The 25,965-nt window shown below is 37.4% G+C and overlaps 1 protein-coding gene across 1 annotated transcript; it reads right to left on the minus strand.

Moving 5' to 3' along the window:
* Positions 1–261: 261 nt before the first annotated feature.
* mIF2 (mitochondrial translation initiation factor 2) lies at positions 262–24,223 on the minus strand. The gene is made up of 14 exons (XM_071597536.1): positions 24,085–24,223; positions 23,870–23,993; positions 23,668–23,785; positions 23,386–23,566; positions 21,017–21,180; positions 18,460–18,639; positions 14,698–14,747; positions 14,028–14,242; positions 11,873–12,077; positions 9,467–9,571; positions 8,572–8,692; positions 5,637–5,948; positions 1,706–1,846; positions 262–658 (listed from the first exon to the last, which is right to left on the minus strand). Exons 1-14 carry the CDS (start codon positions 24,117–24,119, stop codon positions 486–488), a joined length of 2,124 nt encoding a protein of 707 aa, XP_071453637.1. The 5' UTR covers positions 24,120–24,223; the 3' UTR covers positions 262–485.
* Between the last annotated feature and the right edge of the window lie 1,742 nt (positions 24,224–25,965).

Consider the following 25,965-nt stretch of genomic DNA (forward strand, 5'->3'; position numbering starts at 1 on the left):
CAATGCTTCAAAAAATTCTCCAGGTTCAAACACAGCCAATATGAGTTACTTCATGGTTTGTAAACACATACCTTAAGGTCCCAGGATATAAATGATGGGTCTTCAACAGAATGGAGCTCAAGATAAGCTCCATTATGACTTCTTCTTCATTATGAATTCTTAAATACCCCTCACATGGATAGCACATTTAACTGTTTAAAACCTGTAGGGAAAACTATGTGGTACATAATTAGAACAAAACACACGATTCACCTTGAAAATTGTATTCCAAGTAAAAACACTCACACACGAATGCAACAAGCCATGAAATAAACATGACATAACGAGTAAACAGTTCTCTGGGTTGGAACAAATTATTTACAACATCAGTCAGACATAACAAATCTTACTTATCTACCAGGAGGCACATATCCTTCCAAACCTACTCCCAAGTTGAGCAAGCAACCAGTCAACCATCAGCTGTGGTGCACACCAGATTTAATTTTTCAGAAACCAGGATTCCAATCTGTCTTCCTAGATTCTTCTCTTAATTCATAACATATAATGGTATCACCAGGTTTGAAACGAACTGTCTGATCACTCAACTGCAAACCACACTCAACATCCATTTTAATGGAGTCCACTTCATTTTTCAGATGCCTCATTGAATGCAGCTCACCTAAAATGACAACAATTGCACAATGTAATTTATTTTTATGAAAATCCTTGATAATCAAGTAATTGTGATAAACTCATTTTTATTTAGCAAAAAATAAAGGATTTCTCTCTTTCTCAAAAAATACCTGTCCCAATCCATGAGGCAATCTCAATTGGGTTAGGTATCAAATTCTTCCAACATTTGAGGTCTAAACATATTGTATAAGTTGGTGGCATACACATGACCACACACAAGCTAATCAGATAATTCTGCAAATTTTGGCTGGTCTAATTCGGTTTTAAATACAATTTGGAGCAGAGAGCCCTGCATTGAGAGATGAAACACTAATATCTAGACAGTTAAATTTTGGTCAATCACTTTTGAGTACCTAAAGAGCACTCAATATTAATAATATGTTTATTAAATAGGCAAAACTCTTTACAAAAGGACACTTGATACGAAGTAAAACCAAGTAATAAGACAAAACTAAGGAGAGAAAGACAGACAATAATAATGTATCAGAGATTACTGCATTTCCGAAAAATATCAATGAACTCTGATTACCCTGTTAGTGCATCCACTTTCATTTCTCCCAAAAGGAAACAAAGGATGAAACCTTAATTTACAATTAATATTTTTAAGAACAATAAATGTGGAATGGTAAAAACTAGGTTTATACAATGTTGCGCTAGTAATCTATTAATTTTTCTGAGTTGTCATTCACATAGGTCGACTTGATGAGACAACAGCGTATCCAATTAGAATATTAGTAAAATCATTGGCAGATTAAAGTCAATGATAGCAGTGATGATATGGAGATCCACAAGAAATAATCCCAAATGGATCATTAACAATTTTAATTCAACATGCACTAATTTGTGTTTGAAGTGTCAATAAGCTATGGCATAAAATAATTATGAAAATACATTATAAAAACAAGTAAATAAGAACAATTGACCAATCACATCTACATATCAACTTAGCCCATTTCGCAGTACTCTCCATTCTTAAGTCTATCCTCAAATGTCAGTTTAAAATGATTTAACATAAATTAAGTGATTTATTTACCTTCATGTATGACCTCCTGCGCCCTCCTTACTCGGAAATATGCATTCTTTTTTAGAGTTCCTTTTGTGCATCTGCACCCAGCCACTGGGACTTTCTTTTTACCTTCTGTGATGATAAACTCTTGGAGGACATTTGCTTCACCTTATTCATGTAAGTAAAAGAGAAGAGGATGCTTAAACTAAGAAGCTGTTTCCTGAATTTTGGTATTTGGGCAATTTCTACCCTGGAGAATAACATGATGAAATGGCTGGTAATTAGCAGATTATTGTTCATAATGTTCAGGAATATGAATCAGGGCATATGAATGTTTTAAGTGGAAATTGAAATAAATTCTACACATCTGAATCCTTGATACATCTGACACCTCTGAAAACTTTTCTTGACACATTTGAATACTTTCATCACAACAACAGTCAAATCCTTTAACGTTAATGGTATTACATGCTGTACTGTAGCTGGTTATCTAGTCATGGAACTATTGGTTTTGAAAGAATTTGAGAGTAGTGATAAAAAGTTGTATTATACCATAACTTTCCATACATAGTACACAAAAACATAAACAGTTAGGGTACACATTATCCCTAAAGGATTTTTAATGTTGTTTTTGTACGGTTGTAGTAGATATTTTCATTTAAATTTTAGCCAATTAACCTTACACTAAATTATACCTGGCTTAGAAATTAAAAACGATAAAATTACATTATTTATATAATGAAACCTCATCACTTGATATGATCCTACTACGAAAATATACCAAATTATTCTTTAGACAATCCATAGTCACAGGATGTTGTGCATTTTTTTATACAGATAGTTTGAAATCTGTACACATAGAAAATGAGACTGGTCTTTGATGTGACCATCTTTGAAGTTTCAAGGACTTTGACATGACACTATCTCATGCTAACCCACGTCAGGTGTCACTTGACATCAAATATTGCTACGGCACTGACGTCTTCTCGCTGTCAAGCTCTTTACCTCCCATTGATAGCCACCAGATGACCAAAATAACATCATAGGATCTTTCCAAATTCTTTTTGGTAGCTTATAGGAATACTACCTTGATCAAAAAGTTCCCGGAATAACCACCGTGTGGCGCTCCCATCGTTCCGATTTGAGTTCTGTTTTTTTTGTTAAATTGGTACATCTGTTGTTGATATTCCCTTTAAATCTTAGTGTCATAACTTGACATTTGCAAAAGTTACGGTCGGTTTTCGGTATGTCCATCAGTGCTTCCTGCGATTTTTCCATTACTTCCTCTCGGCTGCTAAAACGCGTTCCCCGTAATGGTTTTTTAACTCGATTGAACAGAAAGAAGTCACAGGGAGCCAAATCAGGTGAATTCGGTGGCTGTTGGATGGTATTTGTTGCATTTTTCGTCAAAAAATTACGAATAATGATAGCACTGTGCGACGGTGCGTTATCATGGTGCAAAATCCACGAGTTTTCTGCCCACATTTCTGGTCTCTTTCGGCGAATTGCTTCACGCAAACGTCTCATAACGCCCAAATAATACTCTTTGTTTACTGTCTGGCCTTCTGGCAAAAATTCATGATGCACTACACCGTTGTAATCCATGAAAACCGTCAGCATTGCCTTCTTTTTTGACTGAAAACGACGTGGTTTTTTTGGTCTCGGCTCATTTGGTGAACGCCATTCACTTGCCTGATGTCTGGATTGCGTGTCGTACTCATAAACCCACGTCTCGTCTCCAGTAATGATCCTTTTGATGAATGTGGGATCGGATTCAGCCTCGCAAATCATGTCTTTTGCGACGTCAACACGGTCTCTTTTTTGCATGAAATTGAGGTCTTTCGGCACCAACTTTGCTGCTACACGACGGAAACCCAAATCATTAACCACAATGTCTTGGGCGGATCCATAGGCAATGTTCAAGTCCTCCGCTATTTCTCTGATGGTTAATTTGCGGTTATTGACCAACATTTCTTTTACTTTATCAATTTTTTCACCGACTTTCGATATCGATGGTCTGCCACTGCGTTCATCATCTTCGATTGACTCACGACCACTTCTGAACCGCTCGTGCCACTGGTAAACGACCGTTTTTTTTAGAGAATCGTTGCCGAAACACTTTTCCAACATTTCCAACGTCCGTGCGCCACTAAATCCGTTTTTTACGCAAAATTTAATACAAGTTCGTTGTTTCAAATTTAAATCCATTTCTGCAATTGTAAAAAATCGCCAACACACACAGAGATAGATGTACTCTTGGCTACGTAACTTTTGCAAATGTCAAGTTATGACACTAAGATTTAAAGGGAATATCAACAACAGATGTACCAATTTAACAAAAAAAACAGAACTCAAATCGGAACGATGGGAGCGCCACACGGTGGTTATTCCGGGAACTTTTTGATCAAGGTAGTATACTTAAATTTGCACTCTTCTTATAGCTTTAACCTAGTGCCCATTAATTACCACTGGTCCCAGCTATTGAAAAAACATCTAGGCGGCTAGCACCACAACAATGATGATGAAATAAAAAACTGCCATTCCACAGTGGTTGGCAAATAAGGAGGCAGATTTATACAAGAGTGAAATTCAGGAGCTGGTTGTACAATATGATAAGTGACTTAATATTGCTGCGATGCTGAAAAGAAGATTAAGGCACAGCCTTTCATGTAAAGATAAAATTGTTAAAAAATGCACTAGTGTTTTTTAACATCAAAATGGCATTACTAATAAAACACATCTTGCAGTTTAAGTAGGCAAGTTTTCCAGCAATTCAGCTGGCATCATTACGTCACAGGAGGTCTGCCTTGACTTGAATAAGCCAGCTGGAATGTTGGCAGTATTGTCAATTTAGGTCAATAAGCATTTGGTAGTAGTAGTATTGAGGGGAGGCGACCGACTGCTGAGGTCATTTGCGCCATAGGGGATGGACAGGAAAGGATGAAGGGTGGAGATAAACCCGGCGTCGGCATTAGCCTACTCTTAACGAAAGGCGCCAAGGGGTCAACAGCTTAACGTCCCATCCGACGGACGGCGTACTCACTCAAAGTGCCCTCCACAAAGCACCTCAAGTAGGGATCGAGATACCTCCGAAAAATATTCAACACCGCCGGGATTTGACAATAAGCATTTAAAAAACCTAGAAAAACATTGCGAACCCATCATACCTCAATTTTTGATAACTCTGAAAAGTTAATATTTTACTTTCCTAGCTTTTCTAGCAATTTCAAATTTTCCTGTCTTGCAGAAACTCTGATATCTCATCAGCAGGGTGTTTTTAGAGATAAGTTTCTATTTATGATGTGAAGAATTTGGTCAATGAGTTGGTTTTCAAACTGCTCAGAGAGGAAATTTTTGAGTACCGGCAAGAAAAATTCGACTGCATAAAAACATATATTTGTATACTCTATGGTTTCAGACTTCACTTCTTGGAAGTATTTCGCATCCATATTAAAAGATTTTGTACTTTTCCACAAAATTTATTTTTTTAATAATAAGCCTTTCAAGTTTAAGCGAACATGGTTAATCCTATTCATATATAAAACCATAAACACAGTAATCAACCCGAAGATCAGTTTGGTAGGTGATGGTAGAGTTCCCCCGTACTAAGCCCTATGACGGCGTGTGAAATTCACACATCAGGGTACGGGGGCCAGTTCCTTTCCCTGTGCCGTTTACGGTTTCCCAAGAAGATTTGGTACTCAAAAAATCATACTGTTTGGGTGGAGCTGATGAGCCCAGAGAGACTTGCCCAGGAATCGAACCCGGGCCCTCCGGTCAGCAGTCCAACACTACCCCTGGACTACCGTGACCCACACATTCATATATATTCATCATATATTCCGATAATATATCACCCCTTACAGTGCTTAAAACTTTTGATTCTAATAATGTTAAGATACTGCCTAGAGGGTGCTCGATTCTTCAGCATGATGCCGAAAAGCATCACATTACTCACCCAAAATATCTTCAACTTGACGGGGTGGCAGCCTCTCTTGAATCTCACTTTTAATGTCATCCACAAGGCGATAGATGACATTATGCATGCGCACTCGTACTTGTTTCTTGCGTGCAATTTTGGCAATCCTCTCTGGCATTGGAATGTTGAAGCCGTAGATGTAAGCTTGAAAAGCCTCAGCTAATTCCACATCACTTTCAATAACTTCTCCCACGCCATAGTGAACAATGTCCAACTGACAGTCGCAGTTGAGTTCTGCCTCATAAGTTCCCAAGACATCCAAGATGGCTTCCACGGAACCATTGACATCACCTGCAAAATTACAACCATCAATGCATGGAGGGATTGGTGAACTATGATATGTATCACCAGAGTTCATTTGTAAATGATAATTCAGAGGGGAATGCCACAAAGAATACTATACATAGTCACAAAAACAAATATAAGTTTAATTACAACAAATATAAAGCAGGGTGACCAATAATTTTCTAGATTCCTATTCCCAATTAATGTAATGCCTTCCTCCTGATGTCCTTTGGAGTATTAGCAGATTTGGACTAGGTACTTTTCGTGAATTGTCCCTCATCACTGCTTATCTAACTGGTATGATACCAGTTACATGTGCGGTGAGCCATGGTTCCAGCTTATTTCTTGGTGTTAACCAGGTCCTGCACCCATGATGGTCTACATCACGCACAAATTGGACCCTGTTTCTCAAAACTAAAGATTCGTTTACAACTCCTCGTAATTTACACACACAGAGTCCACTGAAGGTAAAAGATAGCACAATACTCTTTATATGCCTAAATTAAACATTGTGCAAATTAGAAATTTTGACATTATATTATATATGGTTTTTAGGGGACTTGTAAACCAACTTGTACCTTTGATAAACGTGGCCCTGATCTTACATCTATAAGATAGCATTGTGAAATCCAGGTTCACATATCATACTGCTGACTTTTCCAAACAATTTTCAAACACCTTTCCAAAGTTTTTTCATATTTAAAACTGGAACAATGCTAGCATATTTTTCCAAATATCCTGAAGAGGTGTCCATGCATTACGGTTTGCTGATTCATCTCAATAGTTTCATTTGTCTTGACCGGGATATCAAGACATCATGAAACCATTTTCTTCCATGAAGGAATGAAGATGACAGTTGGCTGGCACACCTAAGCAACAAAAATGCAATCTGGGCTCTCATACTATATATGTCTGAACTCTGTGTATTAATGATTTAGGATCCTTCACCTCTTCTATCACAAATAAATATCCTCTCAAAGTTAATGCATCTCTAATAAGCCAAACACTTTTTACCTATATCAACGTTAAACCCACTAGCACAAGCAATTACTCCTCTATAGTACCTGTCACCCATCTCATACTGAACAAGTTTTAGTCTCCTCATCTCTTCCTCACTTATTCATCATTCTTAGTCACCAAATTTCCAAAAAATCTAATTTTGTCAATGGATTTCTTTTTGAATTAGTATCTCACCTAAGCGGATGATAACCAAGGAGCCTCCTGAACAAAAAAACTTAGAAATTCCTAAAAACTCAAGCCTACCCAAAAAATACACCACACACCCTATCCATTTACACCAACTACACATTTCTCAGGCATATAGTTCCTTCAATCAATCCTAAATATAAACCCTCTTCCAAGACTAGACTAGCCACCAAAACATAGACAACACACTCTCTAAATGTCCCTCTTTTACCTTTAAATATTTTCTCATTTTATTAGACATTCTCAAAGCTGTCAAGCCTTTATCTAAATCTACCCCAAATCCCCACGGACTCAATGCAGTATGGTATGAGAGATCATGTCAATAAAACTTGAGAGATCAAGTGCAGAACTGATAGACTTAAGATGCCATTTTTCCCACAAACAATACAGGATCAGAATTGAATAATGTTCGTCCAACCGCGCCAGGACAGAAAGGTGTTTTGGGCCAAGGGTAGTCTGGTGTGTTATCCTCCAGGGACTCCATAGTCTCAAACTGACCCCAAAATTAACATGATTATCTATTTATCTAATCACCCCCTACCAAACACCCTAGCGGTGGCTTGCAGGATACTAAGTATAATGAATAAAATCAGGCCAAATGCAAATTATTCCATCTTTATTACTCTTTTCCTTCCCTTATAACTCAAAAAATTCCTCCCATCCCACCTTGAAATGAAAGAATGCCAATGCAACAATTTGGAGCGTAAAAATCATTTGCCTTGACTGGGATTCTAATCCGGATCCATTGATGCCCAGCGGAGTGTTTTAGCCAGGTAAGCTATTGAGGCGACCTCTTAAACTCTGAAATTTTGGGGGCTTTAAAGGCTTGAAATGCTTATTAGCAGATTACTTTGTTCAAAGTTACTGCTGCGGCATCTCCCGTAGTTTTTTAGAAGTTGCCATAATATATTCATCATCGAAATTTAAATTCTCTTCTTTATTAGACAATGTACCCTCAATTTAGAATCAACAATCACCATGCCTCCCAAAAACCTACTTCCCTGTCAGAATGGCTCCATTTTCCCAAAAATACCTCCCTCCTTAATCTTTCCTTAATTGATTAATTGATTGCTCTGATGTTTTAAGCTGAACAACACCCACTGGGACATCCACCCTTCCCTTAAATACTGCATACTTAAATTCACTGCTCAGCCCCCCTCTTCTGTACCCTCCTCCCTTATGGGCCAAGCCACATTGATACACTGGTTCCTGTTAGATCACCAAAGATAAGTGAGGTAGGTCCAGATGGACGTTGGATGGGTAATCTCATGCCTATACCATGCATTTCACATACAAGAATGGAACAGTGCTGTCTCTAAGCTAAAGCCATCACATTCACAAGACTTACTGTTAGTTCTTCATAATCAATAATTCCAAAGGACACTACACTATGAGATAGCTAGTGAAATTTTTTGATTCTTACCCTTGACAACAACACTAAACCTTGGCCTGGTATCCTCGGTATCATCCTTGGTCCGTGGGCCTGTAGGCCTCACTTTGTATCGACCTCTCTTCCTTCTCTCTTCCAATTCAGCCTTGTACTTCTGCATAGAAGAATTAAATTGGAATTAAAATTCAATAATGCCCCAAACTTCAGTTTCCGATCCCATTACTACTTTTCCAATAAAAAGAGACATTTCGGGTGTGATATGGTGGAATATCATGATTAATTAAAATTAGCAATTTTCCACAATATAAAATTTAATACAACCCGTTTCAATGTAACTACATCATCATCAGGTAAGAGTCGTCACTCAGAGTCCAGTATACATGCTGAAAAGCAAGTAAGGGGAGGGTAGTGGAAAAGAGGGAGTAACCATAGTTACCCATGCTGCCTACCACCTTTCCTCTCCCTTCCCTCTTTTCAACTACCCTCCCCTTACTTGCATTTCAGCATATATACTGGACTCTGATTGACGACTCTTACCTGATGATGATGTAGTTACATTGAAACCGGTCGTATTAAATTATGTTTTGTGGAAAATTGCTATTTTTAATTAACTGCTTTTCCAGTTACAATCACTGAGTAGAATCAGTGAAATCTTTAAAATCCACAATATATTTAATGGGAGGCAAAAATCTCAAAATCTGCATTAAAGCACCACTATCTAAATTTGGGCACAAAAATTTAACACCAACCATGGTTTCAACAGATTGTGAGGTCATTAATAAGGTTGAAATCATGGTCGATTAAAAACATTTTTGCATGCAAGTTTACATAGTGGTGTTCTATTGTGGATATTGTGAATTTTCATTGGGTGATGCCTGACTCTTTCATTCTCAAAATATTTTCATTAACTGCCATAGTTCTTTCTTGCCTTCAAATGCTCCGCTTCCTTCATTTTCACAGCTTCATAATCAAGTTCTTGTTTCTGTTGCTGCTTTTGATTCTTTCTGAACTTTATCACTTCATGAGCAACCCGCTGAAATGGGAATAATATCAATCAGTAAAATGATGGAGGAACTAACCATCAATCAATAAAATTCTTACATAATACTCTATATTAGCCAATAAAAATTGGAGGATCAGAGTGGGCAGAATTCATGGTTAAGTATAGACTTAACCCTAAAAAAAATGTGCACAGGGAGGCACACCAAATTTTCCCTTAATCTCCACAAAGACAAAAACTAAAAAGGTTCAGGAACCACTTTTAAGATTTAATTGAATGGGACAATTTTGATTTTAAAATATTGGTAACAAAAGACACAAACAGCAGCTTATTTTAGCTGCTGGAGTTTCAATTGATCCTCATATGGCTTCATGGCTCTTTCATGAGGGACTATTAAGGAGATGAAAGGAAATAGTATTCATGAAGTCAATTTCAAATTTATCAAATATTTCTCCAAAATATCCTGGAAATAAATTCCTGAGACCACCAAGGCACCAAAAAGTCAACTGGTCCTTATGCCATTTCAGTATGTGCATGGAAGAGAGCTCATTTCCTGATAAACGTCATATGTCATTGTGAGATCTCCATAAACTAATGCATTAGATGATTCCAGTGAAGATTTGTATTAACATTGTAGCATATTAAATGCCTTTCATTAATAAACTTCATAAAATTAATATGCATTCTCATTTCCAAACACCTGCACATAAAGTGAGAACTTCAATGAATACGTATGGCAGCCTTAAATAAGTAATTCTTCTAACTAATTTTATACTTTGATTTAAATGAAACAAGTTTCAATGGCAGCCACATCCCCTATGTAAATTAAGTGAGGCGGTACTTCAGTCCAACATCATGTAAGTAAAAGACTTGATGTTGACTGCTTACATGCAATATGCCAACACCTCCTGGGGCCTCAACATTTGAATCTCAGAGGGGTGATGGTTTTGAGGCGCAACTTGTACTCTTGATGTAAAGGTGGTGGAAGGTGGCAGTTATAAAGGCTCAGAGAAGACGAGCGAGCAACTGAGACTGTTCAGAATGCCAAATACTCAAATTCTTTTAAAAAACCTACCAAAATGCTTCTAAAGAACAACTGTTTTCTAGAGAATGAATTTCATGCCACATTCCATATTAGGCATCATACGAGGGCGGTTCAATAAGTACCAGTGTTTGACAACAAAGGGTGTTCCTGAGGGAGGTTTATGTTATCATCGTGTGCTGCCATCTATCAAACGACGGTGAAACAAATTTCCGACTGATTTAAATTAGTTTGGATTTGGCAGCCATTTGAGTAAGACGTGTTTTGTGATTTTCACTAAGATGGAAAAAGAGCAGTATCGTTCGGTAATTCGCTTTTTGTTTTTGGATGGGAAGAAATATGAGGAGATAAAAGCAAAGTTGGATGCTGTTTATGGTACACTTCGCCATCTATGACCACAGTTAGATATTGGTTCAACAAATTTAAACATTGGCGAACATCTGTTTTTGATGAGGAGCGACCAGGATGCCCAGCAGACGTGGTTACTGAAGAAATCATTCAAAAAGTCCACACCATGATTCTCGCTGATCAATGAACGAAAGAGCGCAAAGTAGCAGAGGCCGTGGGTGTGTCAACCGGAACGGCAATTAATATTTTACATGATAAGTTGGCAATGAAAAATTTGTCGGCTCGATGGGTGCTGCGATTGCTGTTTCACCACGAAAACGCACCAGCACATTCATCCAGAGTTGTCACCGCCAAACTGCATTAACTACGTCATGAATTGCTGCCGCATCCCCCGTATTCACCCAATCTGGCTCCCTGCGATTATTTCTTATTCCCTAACATGAAGAAATGGCTCGCGGGAAAAAAATTTAGCTCAAACAAGGAAGTTATCGCCGAGACAGAGGCATATTTTGGAGAGTTCGACAAATCCTTTTTTTGGAGGGGTTAAAATAATGGCCGGAACGTTGGGGGAAGTGTATCTTTCTAAAAGGGGACTACGTTGAAAAATAAAAAAATTGTTTTTGAAAAAATGGTTTCTTCATTTCTAACACGGGTACTTATTGAACCGCCCTCATACTATGGAAGTTTCACGGTCAGAGAGGGTCACAGTAGGGAGGTATACAGGATCCAGTACAGCTAGCCCACCCTGGGATATATAGGATAATGATGCATGCAAGATATTTTTGGCACTGGATCCTATTCTTTTTATCAATTATTTTACTTCATCATAAATAATTGGCAAACAAGACTGTAGATTACTGGCTTGCAAATGTAAACCAAACAGCATTCGTAAATTAAATCATCCATACATAAAAATAATCAAGTTACATTTGCTTGTTGCTCACCTCTGAGTCCACTTGAAGTATTTCATCTCCAGCAGAGGGCAATTCCCGCCACCCGACAACTTCTACAGGAGTTGATGGAGGTGCAGAGGTGAGGACTTTCCCTTTGTCATCAAAGAGAGCTCTCACTTTTGCCCACGCTTCACCTGCCACGAGGACCACACCTTTGGTCAAGGTACCTCGCTGCACCAAGGCTGTGGCTAACTTCCTGAAAATGTATTGCAGGACATTATTCATGTGACACACCATCAGCACTGAGGTTAGAGGTGAAAAGTAAATAAATTATTAATAGAACAGCAGACAAGGTCAGGGAGGAGAGGGGATTGCTGGGAGAAATCCAAAGGAGGCAGGAGAGATGGATGCAGAGCATTTTGCTTGACGATGAGATATTGAAGAATATTGTGATGCATAGTGGGGAGAACATTAGGCAATCACAACTAATCACCTTTCCCTTTCCTAAACTGTCAATTCTCTGTTTTTGAGGTATTCCCTTCATCCTCTGTAATGTTTTTCCCACATCCCCAACGGTCATTTGTCTGTAGGTTGCCTTTCACTTCTCCCTCCCCCACCAACGTTCGCTTAACGGTTGTGCTAAGCTTCCCCTTCACTTTCCCACCCCCCCTTCTTTCTTGTGACGGTCATTTTCTTGATCGTGTAATTTCCCCCTCCCCTTCACTACATAACCTATCTTTTCAAACTCCTCCACTATCAGCTTTGTCTATTGGCTCCTGTTTCTTTCACCAACCCCCCCCTCCCCCACATGTTACACTATATATTCTTCGGATTGCCCTTATGCTTTCTCACTTCGACTTGTTTTGTCGTGACGATTACCCTTCAGTACGCTGAAGAGGGCTACTTTGTGGCTGAAATACGCGTATTTGTATTCACCTTTCCAATCCCTTTCCTATTTACCTTTTACTCCTTCTTGACTTGTGGCGTTGGCCAACTAATTTCATTTGTACTTGGTTTAGAAAGGTAAACTGTTTAAGGCTATTGGAGTTTTACATTCATTCAATACTACTAGCCGTTAGAGCTCAAATCTATCAATAATAGGACCAAAGTTGTTCAGTTGTTCAGTCACAGAAATGTGCTAATATGGTAGAACAACTTCCCATCGTGATACTGAATTTCAAATCAGGTCTTAAAGAACCAAGCAAAAGATGTGATCAAGGGTTGAATTTCATCTGTGATTAGGTTGCTGGCTTCCAACACTGAAGTACTATGTTCAAACCCTGATTTTGGCCGGTATTTTTTGGCCGTACTCCAATTCCTACTAGTTAGATATGATTTATAAGTGATGTAAATACAATGATATGTCAATGCAACAATTTCAGAGTGTAAAAATCATTCGCCTTGACTGGGATTCGAACCCAGATCCCTCAATATCCGGTCGAGTGCTTTAGCCACTTAAGCTACCAAGGCGTCCTCTTAAACTCTGAAATTTTGGGGCTTTTTTAAAGGAACAAGATGTTGTGACGAAATACCGTACATACAATGTCACAGGTATTCGTAGTCGTGCGCGAGGCACCACAGTCCACGAGGTTAAAGCCAACTTTAAACACTAATGGTGTTTCCACTTTGACAAATTCCAAAGAAACTGCGGGAGATGCCGCAACAGTAACTTTTAACGGAGTCATCCGCTAATGTGCATTTCAATGCAACAATTTCAGAGTGTAAAAATCATTCAGTGTAAAAATCATTCACTGAAATTGTTGCATTGAAATGCACATTAGCGGATGACTCCGTTAAAAGTTACTGTTGCGGCATCTCCCGCAGTTTCTTTGGAATTTGACAATGATATGTGTCTATATAATGCACAGGTTGACAAAAATATGTTCTATGTCTTCTGTGCACAATTTTTTACGGCCATCACTCCAAGTATACAAATTATTTCTGTGGTTTTGCACAGTAGGTATCCTTTCGCAAAAATCGGTTCATAATATAATAACAGAACATTTCAACATTAATGAGGAATGTGGGCAAAGTCACTTGTGCGTGGAACAGTTCCATAAACTACGGAATGTTTGGCATCCCTGACTGACATCCAGGCAAATGTAAAGGTCATATTTAGAAACAAAAGTCAAGGAAAAGTTTAAGGCCAGTATTTAAAATAGGCCTAACCATCTTTATCAAAAAGCAGTAATATGATGAGCCTTACCCCCTCCTAGGGTCAACTTTGGACTCTACGACTACAGCTTCCACAGGACCTAAGGGATCACCACGTAAATTCAACAACTCAGCCTGCAACGCTATGGCTTCAATCAGTTCATCAATTCCTTTAGCTTTCAGGGCAGATATTGGCACTGCTTGGACTTCACCACCAAGTTCTTCTAACTCAATACCCTGTTGTAATAGCATACGCTTTGTCCTCTCCTGAGAAAGAATGGTTTCACAAAGAATATGAAAGGAATTATTATTGAAAGTTTTTCATTTGTATTCAATAAACTAATTATTGTGGAATCACATGTGTAGATGTATGCATCTTGTAACAAATTTGAATTTTCCACCAGTTTTTTGAAACATACTACAGTAAATGAAGATACACAATGGCATTCATTAACTAAGATTCCTGTCTTTCAACCAAATTTTAAAAAACTACAGGCCATTGATAGATATGTTATGTTATGTTATTTAAGTGGCAGGAGGTTTACCCAAAGGCCTTTAAAGGGTATAACATCAACATTAGGACTACATTACTGAAAATAATCCTACCATCAAGCTTTCATTTGTCAATACTACTGGCAAAATTTCTTTATAGTAAGAGCCCATTCTTAAAGTATATGTGAATTCATGCTTCCATAAATATGGTAATATTAACGTTTACCTACTATATCAGCTTCCGGTTTGTCTATCTTGTTGATGGCAACAAGGATTGGAACTGAAATCAAAACAAAATTCCATTACTATTACCCTACAAACACGTCAAAAACATAAAATTATACAAAATCATAAAATTGTGCTTTGACTAAAAGCAATTCAGTCTTAAATTAACATGATCAACCTTATCATTACTTGACTATAATCAATTACATTTTCTGGTAATTTTTCAAACCTTGTACAAAGTGCAAAATAACATTAAATATGGGTGCGGGAGGAGATAAGATCTTCGGCAGAAATACAAAGGAGGCAGGAAAGGTGGATACTGAGAATTTTGATTGGCGAAGGGATGTTGAAGACTGTAATAGAGGAGAGAACTTTAGGTACGTTGGATGGAAATAAGGTAGGAAGCAGTATGTCGTAATGAAGATGGATTTTCTGTAGAGTCCAATGTCAGGCTATGTTTTGATAGGAGAGGCAAAGAAATGAATATTTGTTCAGTCTGTGTCCATCCAAACCCAATCATAAACTGTAGAATGTCAATAATAATAATAATAGTTGTGCAAATTTCAGCATAGATTTCATATGACATTATTTTTACACAAAGAGAATACAATAGTCACAGGATCAAGGTTAACTAATATTAAATGCACCTTCTCTGAAATAAAATCCAAACAAACCAGTGACTAACTCATATGAGTTAACACAAATCTGAATATTTTACTTTGTTTAAGTGAAAGTATGCTTACATTATGGCCTTCATCTCTAGCATAAGACATTAAATTTCACAAATAAGGAAGTTTGAATTGCACTTAATGTGAAAACAAGTTAGAAACATAGGGAGACAAAATATGATAATCTATACCAGACCCAAATTTGACAAATTTATTTACCACAACACAAGGACACCCTTATTTGACAACCAACTCACCATTTGATTTTTATACGTGCCTATTTGACAGTTAATTCTCACGTTTAGATCATGTTTCAAAAACCTCACAACCACATTTCACAAAGTAATTTGTGATTGAATATGGACAAGTGCATAAATATGGATGCACTTTTCCTCCCCTGATTTTCAAGTCCTCATTGGCAAAAAATAGAGGATCCAGATGGTGTGGTGGCTAATGCACAAACTTCCCACCCAGAGGGGACAGGTCCGAATCCCAAAGGTGGCAGGATTTTTCATTGGTATCCTGATCCTTACTTGGGGTGCTTTGCAGAGAGCACACATTAGCAAGTATTCAGTCCGTTGGATGGGATGTTAAACTGTGAACCCCTTGGTGTCTTTCGCTAGGAGTATGCAAATGTAAGAGTATGCAAATGTAAAAGTATGCAAATGTAAAAGTATGCAAATGTAAGAGTATGCAAATGTAAGAGTATGCAAATGTAAGAGTATGCAAATGTAAGAGTATGCAAATGTAAGAGTATGCATCTGAGTAATCTAAGAGTATGCATACCAGGTTTCTCTCCCCACTTCCTCCATTCCCTGAACATCCTACCCCTAACAGATTACCCTCCTATCCCCAATAGTGCACATGACCTTAGCTGTCATTAACCTCTCCTGACAGCTAACTGGTCAAAAACCTCATTGGAATTTATGATGCCAACAGTTCATCATGGTGAATCTCACTCATATTCATTTGAATTCCTTGGTGCTCTTGGAGAATATGTACACTGGGATTATCAAAATTACTGAGCCATGCTTTCAAAATGACTCAATGGTTAAATGACACAGTTTCGGCACCTGAAGATTTGACGAACAAAACCAAGGTCGTAATAACAAAATTCTACATGGAAAAGCAAAGTGTCTTCTTTCATTAACTAAATGGTTGATGAAAAGGTCATATTAAACCATTAATAATTTTAATTTTTCAACTGTATTCTAACAAAGGCAACATGCTGTCACTTATTTCACATGATTTAGCAAACCCTTTCAGAACCTGGGTCATAATCTCACAGCGTCTTAATTTTAAGAGAGGCCTTGGCACGAAATAACTGATTTAATGCTTCATTACAGCAGTTTAACTAGCAATCAACTCTCATTCCTCCCGACATATGAGCATTTGTAGTCCTTCGGGAATTCTGGAGGGTTATACTTGCTCCCATTTACTCATCAAGATTCCACGGTAATTAAATCAAAGGAAATAAGAAAAGTGATTACTCCCATACACTATGTCTTAATGTGTGTGAAATTCATATTCAATTCCCAATTAAGTTCTATTAACCAGAAAATCAAGTTGTTTGGATTTTTATGTGGTTTTACTGATACATCAGCTGGGATTTGAACACAGGGTCCTTCAGCTGTATGGTCTAAGATATTTTAAATTGACAAGCAGGAAACTTGGGATTCCCAGTGCTAAATTTACATTATAAATCAAATTCAACTCAAAATTTGAAATTTTTCTTGAGATTGTAATTGAGCTAGATTGGCCATAATATGAAATACATAACCAACTGGCACACCAAGCATACTAGTATGTGAAACAGCTTTAATCCGGAAGACTACTATTTTCACTAAGGGAATATTTTCCCGAATCAATAAACTCAATTGGAAAAAGTAATTAGATACTTAATTTATATCACAAGTCACAGTTTTAGTAAAATAACCTTTTAATTCTTAGGATTCCAAGGACTGCTTGATTCTCTAAGGGATATTTCCCTAACACCTTTTTTTCCGTTTCCAACACCTTTTTGAGAAACTTCCAAAAAAATTATTATTCAAGCAAGCATAATTGAATTGAATTACGAAATTGCGAGGGTAGATTCCTTTAAATATGAGTACTTGGATGTAATAGTTACTCACGATCTGTCCTGGGGAAAGTACACATGAGAAATATGCAGTTGTGCTAATAAAAAATTGGGATTTGTAAAAAGACTGCTAGGTAAATGCTACGAAAAAGTGAAGGAACGATGTTTTCTTGCCCTAGTCAGGCCCCACCTAGACTATGCTGCCAGTATATGGGATCCTCAAAAGATAAATTGGATTTTGGAATTAGATCGAGTTCAGCGGAGGGGGGCTAGATTTTTCTAACTTTGTTATGACCAACACAGTAGCATAACTACTTTGATAGAAAATTTAGGCTGGGATTCCCTTACACAGCCGCGTTTACAATATAGATTAAACTTATTAAAAACAATTAAAGATGGGTCCTTTCCCAATGACATCAAGAACATAAGACGAACCCCAAGGTATTACAGTCAGAGGGATCACAAATATGAGATTAGGGAGAGACTGCAAGATTGACAGGTTAAAACCATCATTTTTTCCAAGAACAATAGGAGACCAGAAGGCTTGTATTCGAAATCCCCCAGGAGTCAGTTCAACACAATAAGTATTAACCTACAAGGTTAACTGTGCATGGTTATATATCTGCATTTTTTTCGTAGCTTTCCCCCACTTTACCCCACCATTTGAAAACCCTAACCCCCTCATCCCTTTCCTCCTGGTGCTGCACCCCCCTGCCACACACCTTTTTGGTGGCTCGGAGGTATTGATGTAGATGTAGAATTGAATCAAAGAAACTGCGGGAAATGCCAAGACAGTAACTTTTTATCTGAGTCATCTGCGCTAAAGTGCATAACAATGCAACAATTGCAAAGAGTAAAAATCATTTGCCTTGACTGGGATTCGAGCCTGGAACCCTTGATGTCCAGCGGAGTGCCATACTGGCTGTCGAGGCATCCTCTTACACTTCAAAATAATTGGGGATTTAAATGAACATAATGTTAAGATGAAATACTGTACATACAAGTTTTTATTAATTACTCACCTTTTGCATCCTTAGCCATATTTATTGACTCCACCGTCTGTTCCATCACGCCATCATCTGCAGCAACTACAAGTACTACAATATCTGTAATGTGGGCACCCCGTGAGCGCATTGCAGTAAAAGCAGCATGCCCAGGAGTATCCAAGAAGGTCACTGTCTCACCAGTTCTGGCCAATTCAACTGAAAAATAAAAAAAAGGTTGCCATTAATATATAGCCAGTCATTCATGACCAGGAAACAATATTAAGCAAAAATCATACAACACATGGCAGGCATAAAAAAAGTCAAACATACAAGTTGGCTTTATAAACAAGAAAGGAGCTAGCCTCACATGAAAACATAATTACATTCATAGTGAATTGGGGCAAATATATTTCCCTGAGAAGACTGCTCTATAACACAAAAATATCATGCCCAAAAGATATGTAACTAAATGATTGTATGGGTAACATTCTGATGATTAATGAGAACTTACATGTAGTCCTACTCCATGGAGCAAAACCTTAACGTAGGGGAATGACTTGCATGTTATGATGACCCTAAGAGCTGTGCTATCAGGAACAATGGTAATTGCTTTGTGAAGGACAACCATGCCTGATAGGTTGAACAGTAAGGCCTAGACAATAGGTGATTTACAAAGCATCTGTTCCTCAATGAGATGGCAGTAACTACATCTGATCAGAGGGTAGTGACCATTTAAAGTGATGGTGTCTCATTAAAACATTATTGATGAAGGAAATGAGGAACCACCTCAAATATTTATCTCAATCTAGTATGTTGGAACAAAAACATGATAATGTCCTAATAACCACAAGGCTAGCTGGGCACAACACCCAGCCCAACGAGCTTGAAGTTCTGCTCTGCAGCAGGAGAAGTAAGGCCTATGATCAGCATCTTACATAATCATTGCAGAGCAGAATTGATGGAAGCAATTGAAAAGAAGACAAAGGAAAGGACCACACTTATTGCAATTCAAACTTGAAATGAAAGCGTGATGTTCAGGATAGTGAAGTTAGAATATGTCAAACTGATGATGGAGAGAAGAAATATAGATATTTTAGGGCTGTATCAGATGAGATAGAGAAGGGGTTAGGATTATTGGATTGAAAGTTATAAAGTAATAAATAGCAGAGGGAAGGAGAGCCACAGTAAGGGATAACAAGAGATAAGACTATAATTAGTTGAGATAAAATCATTACAAATTAACTTGGTTGTTATTCAGGTTTACATGTTGACTAGCAATTACAGAGAGGAAGAAGTAAATAGTGCATACAACCAACTACACCAAATTATTGTTGGTGTCCTGGAGAGAAAACATTTGATAGTGATGAGCTAAGAGAGTAACTAGAATGAGATAGGGGAATATGGTTCACGAATAAGGAATGCCACTGGGGAGAAGACAATTAAAGTTTCGAGAAATAAATACCTTAATTATATCTAATACCAGATTTAAGCACCAAAATTGACAGGTACATGATGAGAGTACCAGGAGATGCATGGCACCGCAGTATAAGTTATGTTTAATCATGGTTGGATACAGAGTTGGGACGAGTCATGATTTCATGGCTTCCCACAAACAGATGCAAATTCAGATAATTTAGTTCTCATGAAGTGCACCATCAAATTCAAGAAAATAAAAGAGTAAGAGAAATAAGGAAATGTTGAATCCAATCCTGAACTAAGGCAGAGCGGAAGGAACACCTTTTAATAGCAATGATTTTATCAAATTACTCCCATTATCCCCTAATTACTCTGCTTATGTTAAGAATGTGAAAAAAGGCTACAAAAATAGATCCTAAAACTATTATTCAGCAACCAAACACAACCGAGACACATTGGCTGTGTGGAGAAATTCCAAAAAGTTAAGTGCACTCTTTGCAGCATGATCATGTTAGAATGAGCAGGTCGATAACTAATGGTCAATCATCTATTCATTGGTACAACATTAAGATTCCGAATAACCGCAGGAAATGAGTGAGAAAGAAAGGTTTAGATTTGTAAATAAATTTATAAGCATCAAGACCAGCAGCAGCTTAAATTGATGTTTCTGTCAGGTAATTTACACCTACTAACCTAATTTCAGAACTATCACCTTTATCAATGGATTTACCATAACATGACTTCCACTTTCTTCAGAATATAATCAGCGGAGTGGAGGAATATTCATTTCCACTCATGAACAAAGTAAAATAAAATAATGGAAGACCTGTCAATGAAGCCATCAGATGATGAATTGCAATACTGCTTTGACTAATGGAAGCAAGTGTTTTAATGGGTAGGGAGAGTAATTGAATCAATCAATCAAGGTGATTAAAGTTAATTTTGAATATTTTTACAAAACAATGCATTCATTACCTAAGTCCTAGCCATAGCCACTATTTTGTGTTACATTCTCCTGAGCCTCCAAATAATTGATTTCTGATTAAAATACAACAAAAATAAAGTAGTAATTTTTGTCTTTCACCATACATGGTAGTTGCTCTTGTTTGCACCTACTGTGTCCCATTAGAATAAAAATCTCATGTTATAACTACAAATACACATTCCGCAAACATACCCGAAAAAGCTCCTATGTGCTGAGTAATTCCTCCAAATTCAGATTCCACAACAGATGAATTCCTTAAAGTATCTAGCAAAGTTGTTTTCCCATGGTCTACATGGCCCATGATTGTAACTACAGCAGGACGTTTCTTCAAAACAGAGGGATCTTCAGGAGGTGGCCTGGGGAAATCAATTTCATAGTTAAAGAAAAAGTCAATGGATACAGGAGAAAATTAACATGTAAGTATGAATACAAACATGCCACTGAAAGAAATTCATCAGTCACAGCATCTTACATGCCATGAGATATCCCAAATTACTTAAAAAAATTTTATTTTTACTTTGAAGATATTTTAGTGCTTCTATTAATTTTATTCATGGGTGCATACATGAAAAAGTTTAAATTATTAATGGCCAAAAAGGATTGCATTTCTTATAATAAACCCTTAGTACAAAAGGAAGCGAGATAATCCAGGGGGTAGAGCAAGTGCTCAATTCTGGGCAATGCCTCTGGGTACCCTCAGCTTCACTCAAACAGAGTGATTTCTTAGGTTCCATATCTTTCTGGGAAACCACAGGTGGCAGAGGAAAATGAATTGACCCCCTTATCATGATGTATGAATTTCAGGTACTGTATGAGACAGTAGTAGTTAGTATGTGAGCTCTACCTTCACCTATCACAGCAACCTTCAGTGTGGTTGATTACTGTGGTTTAGTCAGAATTAAAGTCTGTAAGAAAACAAATCTAAATAGGTCAGTGGAATTGGCAGAGGTGGCAAGGGCATTCAATAGCTTCCTCCCTTCCTAACAAATTTCTCACCCCCAGTACATTCAATAGTCAAGAGGGAAATTGGATGGGAATATGGCAGTAGCTATGTCAGCGTCTCAAAAAAATGTTTTTCAAAATAGAATCAGACTTTATGCTATTAAGAAGAAAATGTCAAATGAAAAAATAGCACTTATATTGAGAAGGGAGTCATAGCATCTCACTCATTAAGAACAGGTCATGCAAAATATTAGGGCCTCTTATATCAAGTCTTTTGAGCTGATTTCAATAATTATTTATCCTGCAAAACTATAAGATGCAGCAAAAATGCAAATGTGATAGTTGACACGTAAATATCAGTGAAGGCCGCAGAAATAACCTTTCATTTTTGCCAAGTTTATTTTCCATAAACGCAAATGTCATAAACGAGTCTTTGAAAAACATTCACATTCACATGAACACTTTTAAAACTTTAACAATTTTGTGGAGGGTATTTGGTGGAAAAAAGAACACTTTTGACCTGCACTCACACAGAAAAAAAAATTCAACAGGAACACACCTTTACCCAATTCCCTCTGTGGAAGAAAGGAGATACCATCAGTTGAACATAACACATAACATTCTCAGCACATTATGCCTGATGAAGCTAGTCATAAGATGGAAAATGTCGGATAGAGTTTTGGAAAATTTCCTTGAAACAATCAGATGAAATGTTTCACATTTTATAATTTTCCAAAAATAATGTAATAGAAATAATGGGTCAACAGTCAAATTACATCGTGTGTACGGATCAAACTTTTTCATGATACTGGCTCATGACACCCCAGATGTCACAAATAACCAAATAGTGTAGTTTTTTTATGTTATAAATATAAAACCCAAAAAAAAAAACTTGGATAAAATATGCTCAGGACAGGGAATGATGTCGCAGTGCCTGGAATCATTAGCATCAGTTAGAAAGAATTAAAGAGAATACGATAGGACATATGGAATTCATTTAAGGAGAAAGTATTATGGATAAGAGTTTTCCAGGCAGATCAGCATAATCCTGATGGATTAAAAACACAATAACCAACCATCAGTAAATTAATCAGTTAAGGTTGATTTTGACAGGCGAAAGTTAATATCACAGGAATAATCCTTCCACCGTGTGAAATTCAAACTTAGAGGGTACGAACAGCAATTTATTCTCTTGTGGCACCTTCTATTTCCCAAAAAATTCTAATATCCATAAAATTGCCTTGCATGGATAATAGATGGGTAATAGAAAGGTAAGTCAGTGGATTTGTGAGAAAGTTATAAAGACAGTTAAAAGGCAAAAGGGGTAGGGCTCTAGATTCCTAATACTGATAAATGGGTACCAGTAAAAATTTCTTCTCAGGACGAGTCAAAGCAGCACAAAATGGAAATAATATAAAATCTATCTCTGATCTATTGGTGAAAAAATCATTTAAATAGAATTGAGTATAAATTAGAGAGCAATAGAAAAATGGTGACATTTTCAAATTTAAATATTTGGGTACAAATAAAATGAAGGCATTAGGCTACATGACAACTGGGTTAGCAATGTCCTAATTAGTTACAATAGTAATCCTTTCCATTAAAATACATGTTCACACCTTTTAAAAACATCTCTCAACTTCTCCTCCTTCTGTTCTACGGTTGGAGGGGATACAAATTGATAACGAAATCCAGACTTCTTCACTATATCCTGAATAACCGAAGAATTATCTATTTGCGACTCGTCCCTGTCGTATTCAATAGAGTTGTCCACAAAGGTCATTACTTCGTAAACGTGATCTGAAACGACAAAAAATGCAGGTATTTAGTTTCAACAGGAATGAAAATAATTGAAATTTAAGAGCACAATAATATTTCATAAAATTAATGATAACACTCACCAACGTCCTTATCAATTGCTTTCGCTAACTCGGCTACAGTCATATTTTTCCAAACTTGTACGACTTGGTTTGCTTTAAGTTTTGATTTGGGGGAAAAATTAAATACCCTCGGTGCTTTCTGAAAGGAAGTTTCCAGTAAACTTTATCTCCCCAGAAAAATATTATTATTAAAAAGAATGACCCAAAAATGTTCTCTACTCACTCTTTCTTCTGCGGTTTTCCGTCTTTTCGATCGAACAACCCCTAAGTGAATTCCGCATGTTTTCAAAACTAAATTATTCACATTTTGAAAAGTTTTAAATACGACTACTTTATTGACACGAGCGCTGTGAAAATATAGAAGAAATTAATGCCGAAACTTTCAATTAAGTAGATACACACTGTGATTCATTATATAGAAGTATGAAGCATACGTACCCGAAATAAATTGTTCGCCTTAAAAAATGAAACATAATGGTACCTAATTAATGCTTTTATGGAGTTATTTATCCCATTCTCCAAGAAACATATTAATAACTCCATGAAAAGTACACATTACTAGCTACTCCTCTTCGAATCATACCACTGCGGAAGGTTAACTGAAATTAGCCCACGGCTCCGTCTTGGCCGGCTACACTATGGAGTTTTCAGCAATACCAACAGAAACATTTTTCCACAAAAAAATTGGCTATTTCTCTTAAACCAGGGCATGAATATCTCTAAAATTGACACAGTATACTCAGTTGTACTCCCCCTCTTCACCTGATTGCTTGAGAACATCGGGATTAATATTTATACGATTTACACGGTATGATACGGCAGGGGCAAGGCATCGGCAGTCATCTCATGAAACCCTGACAAACCATCATCAGCAGCAAAGAAGATGTGATAATTAGAAGAAGATCGAATAAATTAGAATAGGAACATGGAATTTTAGGAAAATGTTGAGAGCAGGAAAATTAGAGTAAATAAAGCGAGAGATGGCAAGAGGTAATACAGGTGCTATAGGTCTGTGCGAGGTGACATGGAAGGATAGCGGTGATAGTTACTGAGTATAATGCAGTGGAGGTGACGAGAGCCAGCGAGGGGTTGCAATAATATTGAATAAAAAGTTAGGAAGAATCGTAGACAACATGTACTAGAGCAAGCAACGGATTGAATATTACTAGTAGAGGTAAAGGCAGAACCGAAAAACTTGGTCATTTACACACACGCACCACCAAGCAATCATCAAGAGGAAAAAGATGATAGTGAATATGATTGTTTAGAGGGTATAACAGAGTGCTTCTGCATGGAAACATTTGATAGTGATGGGGGATTGAAATGCAACAGTAGTCAAGGAAGGGCTTCTGATGAGATGGGGGTCTTGGGTTTAGGGGTAAGGAATGACCGAGAGAGAAAGCAATTTAATTCTGCTGCAGACGGATTAATCATCACCAACACTTTGTTTAGACACCTTAAAAGAAGTAGGTATATATGGAAAATGCCAAGTGAATCAGAAAGGTGTAAGTTAGATATTTTATGGTTAGGCACATTGTTAGGAACAGTGTCATCAATTTAAAGTTTCCTGGGAGGGGACACAGTCTCTTGACCACAATTTAATAATTTTGAAGTGTAGCATCCAATGCAGAAAGAAAAGGTAGGGAAGACTGTTTAGGAAATGGAGCCGGTTGTGTTATTTTGGAAGAGACAAGAGAATTGTTTCGCAGCTTTTGTCAATCCAAAACCTACCTTAACCGGTAGATTACCTATATGAGGGTGGTCCCAGAAGTACCCGGCCTGACCTAGAGATGGCGGTAGTTGTTTGAAAAATATCACTGTATTAGAAAGTATGCAATCTATAAAGCATATTTTATACGTTTGAAGACGCTACGCTGCTTATTATTAGTTTGGCAGCCATCGATAGTGAACGTTTTCGGTGAAAATATGAAATTGGAGAAAATTGGTCATCGTTATGTTATACAATACTTTTATTTGAAAGACCTCAGCCCCATCAATATAAAAGCTGAACTGGATTCTACTTTTAGGGTCTGCCCCTTCGTTTACAACAGTAAAATATTGGGTAGCAGAGTTTAAACGAGGCCGTACGAGCTGTCAAGACGGACTTCGTATTGGTCGATCAAATGAAGTGACGACTCCAGAAACGGTGAGGAAAATCCACGAAGTGATACTGAATGATCGTCGACTGAAGGTGCGCGAGCTAGCAGACAGTAGGCATTTCAAAAAATGCGACACATAGCATATTATCTGAAAATATGGACATGGGAAAGTTGTGTGTAAGATGGATGCCGCGTTTGCTCACACTCGAACAAAACGTGT

Source organism: Hetaerina americana, unplaced genomic scaffold (assembly GCF_022747635.1).
Source record: "Hetaerina americana unplaced genomic scaffold, ioHetAmer1.1.p SCAF_9, whole genome shotgun sequence".
NCBI classification, from domain to species: Eukaryota; Metazoa; Arthropoda; class Insecta; order Odonata; family Calopterygidae; genus Hetaerina; species Hetaerina americana.